Genomic DNA, 6,448 nt, shown 5'->3' with positions numbered 1-6,448 from the left:
GTGCCTGTCGTCTCAGTAGTTGTGGACGTGCCTTCCTCAGTAGTTGTGGACGTGCCCTCCTCAGTAGTTGTGGACGTGCCCTCCTCAGTAGTTGTGGACGTGCCCTCCTCAGTAGTTGTGGACGTCCTGTGAGTAGTCGTGGACCTCGACTCCTCGGTGGTGGTCGAGTGGCACTCATGTGTGGTGGTGGTCGAGTGGCACTCATGTGTGGTAGTGGTCGGATGGCACTCGGGACTGGTAGTAGTCGGATGGCACTCGGGACTGGTAGTGGTCGGATGGCACTCGGGACTGGTAGTAGTCGGATGGCACTCGGGACTGGTAGTAGTCGGATGGCACTCGGGACTGGTAGTGGTGGAGTGGCACTCATCAGTTGTGGTACTCTGGCATTCCGGCTCGCACTCAGAGGCGGGTTGTTTGATCTTTTGCTGTGTGGTTTCATCAGCCCACGAGTCGGTATGGTCGTCGAGCGCGAGCTCGTCTGGTCCGTGCGTTTCGTGGTCGGCAGAATGCACCAAGCGGGTGGTTTGTTCCGCAATGCGTTGCGTTTGCAGCTGGTGCCGAAGTGAGCCAATGACAGTACAGTCGCTGGCTAAAAACTTGCCGATGTTTTGAGCGCGGTAGAGGCCTTTGCAATACTCAACAGTGTGGTCGTTGGTTAAAGAAATCACCCTGTCCACAAGAGCGTCCTTAAACAAGGCACTGCCTTCAAAAGAGCAGAATTCATAGGGTAACTGTGAGTACTGGTACAGACACTCTTGTTCAGATACGTAAAAGTCGTCTGTGCCATAGTATACCTTCGGGTTCATATCAAGATCGCTGATTGAGATTGAAGAGCACCTACATTGCCCCTCACCAGCATACAACGGAACGGGGTACCACACCTCGTCCAAATCAATCGTACCTGAAACGGCGCCCTCCTGCGCGCCGTTCTTTTGGGGAGAAGCACCAGCTTCTCCATAGTTGAAAACATGTATCTCTCGCCCCTTAACTCCGTCCAGAACGGCAGTCGTTGTCAACAGAGCAAACAAAGTAAACCTCATAGTAATATACCCAAAACTTTAAATCTTACAAAAACTCAAGCGCGAACGTCTCCAAAAAAGGAGACCTGCAGCACCCGGCCATTATTAACCAAACTTACACGCGGATTCGAACCCACACGGACTCAACCCGAACTCTTCCCGAGGCCCAAACGGGATCTGAATCGTTGATCTATGCTATCACAGCGACCCCCCCCTAGTATAATCAAAACTCCCAACAAGGGCAATCAAGTCAGTCAGCACCCAGCGCCCGGCTGACCTGACCTCTCATTATCACCACCGGAAAAAACCCTAACACGGCAGCTTTCGCTACTACTTTCGGATGCGCACGGCGGTTGTCACACCGCTATGGTTGAATCCGTCAGATTGGTGTTTCGTTGTTGACCATTTTGCGTGCTGCCATTGTCTTGCTGGCGCGTTAGATCTTCTTCGCCCGTTGGGTCTTGCTGGCGCGTTAGATCTTCTTGGCCCGTTGGGTCTTGCTGGCGCATTAGATCCTTCGGGTCGCAAGGGTATTCTTGGCCGAGGAGTGCTAGCCTGTGTTGTTGTCGGGGTTTGGTGGTGGCGTCTAGGGCCGATTCGAGTTGGGACCAAAGGAGTGTGACGAGGGAGGATGCGGAGCCGGCGGCGAGGAAGGTGTAGAGTGCCCACTGGTTGGCGCTGCCTTCGGGTAGGAGCCACCAGTCCCAGCCACCTGTCCAGGTGTGGTAGTAGCGCCAGCCGCAAGTGCAGACAGCGAGAACGCCGCTGGCGACGCCTGCGGTGACACCGCTAGGTGTGACGAAGTCCCAAAGCGATAGAAGCAGACCGGCGGCGGTGCAGGTGCAAATAAGGTTCATGGCCATGAAGAGTGTCATGACCTGGGGTGGGTTTTTGATCACGAGAGCGAGACCAATGAGAGTCATGACGAGGGTGCAGAGGCGCGCATAGTTGACGTTGATGGTGAGCTTGAACGCGGCGCACTGCGCGATGACAAAGGTGGTGAAGGATGAACTCATCGTGTCGACGGTGGAGGTGGACAGAAATGTCGCCAGGACGAGGACTACGCCGTTCCAGGCGGGATGGAGTAGCGTGAGTGCGGAGAAGACCGAGGGGTCTGCGTCGTCAATCAGTCCCGCATCGGCGGCAGCGCCGGCCACCAAGCCCATGAACCCGAACAGCAGCATAGGCACCATCAAGGCGAGTGCGGCAATCAGGAGCCCGAACTTGGCTTCGCGTTCACTCTTAGCCGCATACATGCGAGACCATGTGGCCGGGTCCAAGAAGGTAGGATACCAGCAAGAAATCGTGAGGACCAGTAGACTCAAAAAACCGTCACCTGTCCACTCCATCCGGTTCCGAATGAGGTTCTCGGGGATGTCTCGGACGGCACAACCAAAAACGCCGATACTCGTCAATATCACCAAACAGCTGATCGCCGTGAACTGGAACCGATCTGTCAACAGCGTCGCCTGCAAACCACTTATGGCCGTGTACGAGAAGACACCAATAGCCACACTGACCGTCAACACCACAGGCCGCACGTTAGGGGAAATTGCCTGGACGGTCAGTGATAGACTTATGCACTCAACCACGTAGGATAGGAATACAGTCGCAAAGGTTGCCACGCTGTAGACGATGTGGTTTGCAAGACCCAGTCGCACCCGAATGAAGTCCGTACTTGTAAACCCCCGGCCCGCCGTTATGCGACGCATTCTCGGACCGAACACCGCCACGCAGACCCATGGAAATGATGTCGCCACTGCGTAGCCTATAATGCCCCACAAGCTGTACTCCAAAGCAATCTCAGCCGGCGCCGTTAGGACCCAACAACCCAAAGTAGTCGAAAAGAACGAACACGTTATCGACCACCAGGGCTGCGTATTCCGCGCCGTCACAAACTCCTCCGTCGGCCTCACGTACTGAGAAATATTGTGCAGTCACTCCCAACCCCCGCTCACTTACGCTTTTCACCTTCCGGCCGAAATAAGGCCACAACGTCGCAACCAAACTAACCGACACCAACGCGCCAAAAAACAATCCATATGCGCTCTCCGACGGCACAAAGTTCTAACCGAGAGAGCAGATTCCACGCGCTTAATATGCAAAATGCAAGCCTGCCACATACTGGCTTCCCCTAACGTGCGCGCGTCGTCGCGCACACGTGTGTGTATTAATTACCCGCTGGATTTCCCCCTCTTCTTGTAGTCCCACACGAATCTTCATACAACAAAACTGCCAGTATGATTATTTCTGGTGATATTGCCAAAACAGGCAAATTAAATTGCCAAAACAGGCGAATTAAATTGCCAAAACAGGCAAATTAAATTGTCAACTGCCGAGTGAAAATCCGAAAAAAATTCCCCAATGCAACTGGACAACAATGACAGCGAACAGAATCAATTATGCGACCCTGGAGTCCCGCTTCTATCAATACGTGCTCGATCGCTTCGAGTTGTTCATGGGTAAACTCGTCCGCTGGAACTGTTACGAAACCGCTGAAATAAAGCAACGCAACAACTCTGAATAAATCTGCCTGGGTAAGGATTATTTCTGGCTTCGCTACCAAAGAATTGTAATCAAAACGAGAAAGACGCTTTATCGTTATGGGATCCACCAGTTGCAACATCTACGCGAAAAATAAATTAGAAGGCAAAGGATGAGGTAAGATTTTTGCGAGGGGAGAAGCTTACAGCTTGTGTGGTGAATTTATATTTTTCCGGTGTTTCCTGTTCTGATCCACCTTGTCGGTGATTCCGTTGAAGAAGCTTGGATCTAAATTGCTTACAAACCCGCAGTATTGGTAGAATACATTCAGTGTCCAAATCCTTGAAGGGGGCGGCAAGCCAATATACGAGTCTTTTGCAGAAATGGAAAGGGAAAGCATATGCCCAGTCGTCGTTAATGGCTGGTCCCATACTCCTTAGAAGAATTATTTGGAATCTTCCTTCGTCACGGTGGTGAGCAAAGCTGACAGGATAAAAGCCCAAACTGGTAAAATTATGCTTATAGGCCTCAATGGTGGTGATTAGGCCCATGTACGAAATCTCATGCCGGTTTTCAGTATCTCTAATCGGGTCAGACCAACGAGGCAGTTTCTTCGTCGGTATGACGTAGGTGTCACTCACAGCATTCGCCTCTGATTGCATTGCCTCTTCCTGAATCGTGGTGTCGGCGGTGATGGTTGTGGCGACGGGTTTGTTGTAGTGGGCTATGACCTGCTCCACTAGAGCTTGAGCCGTGTCTTCATCAAGCCCTCCAAAGCGTTCAATGCGTACTCCTGACAGATTACTAAAGCCGGACCCCGGATAAGCATTATCTATAATCCAGTTTACATTCCGCTGGTTGCGATTCGTGTACTCCGTCATTGCCTTTCCCTCCACCATTGTCTCGCACGCGCCAATGATGGAGTCTCGACGAAAGTCGTGCCCTTCTCGGTCCAGGGCTACCCAGACTTCTCGACCAGGTGCATCACTCATTAACAAGAGATCATCAGGTGAAGCATTCCATGACATCCGGTTAAGCAACTCGACCACCCTCTCCAGACACTCCTCACTCTGTCGAGTAAAGCCGAACAACCAGTCACGATTCATTCTACGAACGTGTATCTTGAACTTTGTCTCCTTCATTGGATTCATCACTCCCTTCTTAGCATTTTTGTTGGTAGAACCAGATTTGTTGGTGGAACCAGACCTATTAGCGATAGAACCACACCTACTGGTAGAACCACACCTACTGGTAGAACCAGACTTACTGGTAGAACCAGACTTACTGGCAGAACCAGACTTACTGGCAGAACCAGACTTACTGACAGAACCAGACTTACTGGCAGAATCAGACTTACTGGCAGAACCAGACTTACCGACAGAACCAGACTTACTGGCAGACTTATTAATAGAACCAGGCTTGTTGGCAGCACCACGCTTGTTGGCCATGCTAGTCGTTTCACTTGCCTTCCTCAGTTTCTTTGCCGGACCTTCTATCCTAGTCTCGGTTAGTATCTGGTTGACGACATTATCTCCTTGCGATTTTTCAATAGGCTGTTGTTGCGTTGTCTTCGTGCTTACCTTCCTGACCCCGAGAACTCCAATCTTCTTGACTGCGACCTTTTTTGGGGGGGGATGTTTCTTCTCCAGCGAACGCCCCCCCTCAGTATCGTCTCCCTTGCCCATACTCACGATTATTTTTTCCCCGCACCCGACCGATTCTGCATCGACTTTATTGACGTAGCCGGTTTGGCCCTCTTGCCACTTTAGGCTGCTTAGTAAAATTCCTCGTGCGCATCTACCTTGTACGGGTCTGTCCCTTGAACATCAACACCGTAGGTTGCAGCGCCATGCGTCGCTGTCCTGTTAGCAGCCTGCCAACAGCCTTTGCCGGTTGAACAATCAGTTGAACAGTCAGTTGAGCAGCAGTACTTGCCCCAGAACGAACGTTTTGCAGCGTCTAGCCGGACTGAGGCCTTTCTCAGGCGCGGGGGCAAGGGAGCTTCTTCGTAAAGACAGTACTCTTTGGTTACGGTAGGAATGCCGGTCCACGCAGCGGCTGCGGACTTGTCAATGCACCGCTTCTCCGCTGCCGATAACCCCCTGTAGGGTTCGACTGGAAACAAGTCATAAATTTCGGTAGGGCCATGCATCGGTTGTTCCCTTGGTCGTTCCCTTGATCGTTCTCTTGAGCCTAAGTCGCCGTCAGCTGGCCTACCCTCGACTGCCTTGCTGGCAGCAGGATTCGACTCGTCACTGCCTGCTTGGGGCAAGCCGGTCGAAAGGTTCCCGTTGAAGAGCGATCCGCCAATGAGCGGCGTGTTAAGGGTTTTCTTAATGTGCTGCTGCATCAAAGCCAGCTTTAAGTTTTGCTGCTGCGATCCGGGGCAGAGGTCGGCTAACTCTTGCGGCAAGGTCAGGCTCACGTCCGGATCATAAGCAGGCAGATGACCCTCAACAAACTCCGTGTAGCTCTCCATGCACCTTCCGTCCTCCGCACCTTTGTACCTTTGCTATCGCCCTCCCCATCTTTGTCGCCATACTTATCCGATCTGCCTCCCCCGAAACAGTATCTCCTGACATCCAGCTTGATCCAGTCGGTATAAAAACTCCACCAAGTCTCGACCGTTAAGGCCGATTAAAAAAATAAGATGCGAGGCATACAAGCCATCAGCAAACCCGACGAGAGATCTGCTAATCATTTAACCCTGCTTGCCTCTGCTGGGGCCAACTGGGTAACAGGTGGTCTCATCGCTGGCGGCCTCATTGGCCAAATCGGGGGAGCGGTTCAGGGCTGGCCGATGATTGTCGCTTCGAGGGAAGCCGACGTGCAAATGATTACGCTTCTTGGTGCAGGCGCTTTCACCCTCGTTCTAGTCGCAGCCATGATAATCATGTTCGCTCTAAGAAGGCCCGATGACGACGAGTCGTTGTATGACGACGATT

At 52.2% G+C, this 6,448-nt stretch overlaps 2 protein-coding genes across 2 annotated transcripts; both read right to left on the bottom strand.

Annotated features, from left to right (window-relative positions):
* Positions 1–379: 379 nt before the first annotated feature.
* On the bottom strand, positions 380–1,040 carry GNI_130010 (hypothetical protein; the record flags this gene model as incomplete). Its single annotated transcript, XM_011133829.1, has 1 exon — positions 380–1,040. A coding segment is annotated over one exon (661 nt), but the record flags the coding sequence as incomplete, so codon positions are not given.
* Positions 1,041–1,375: 335 nt separating this feature from the next.
* Positions 1,376–5,188, bottom strand: GNI_130000 (GNAT acetyltransferase 2; the record flags this gene model as incomplete). Its single annotated transcript, XM_011133828.1, has 4 exons — positions 1,376–2,938; positions 2,982–3,086; positions 3,454–3,578; positions 3,805–5,188. 4 exons carry the CDS (start codon positions 5,186–5,188, stop codon positions 1,376–1,378), a joined length of 3,177 nt encoding a protein of 1,058 aa, XP_011132130.1.
* Positions 5,189–6,448: the final 1,260 nt, after the last annotated feature.

This window comes from Gregarina niphandrodes (assembly GCF_000223845.1).
Source record: "Gregarina niphandrodes unplaced genomic scaffold scaffold00032, whole genome shotgun sequence".
Classification (NCBI taxonomy): Eukaryota; Apicomplexa; class Conoidasida; order Eugregarinorida; family Gregarinidae; genus Gregarina; species Gregarina niphandrodes.
Note: the sequence above shows the minus strand (reverse complement) of the source record. Positions and strands in the feature narration are given on the sequence as shown.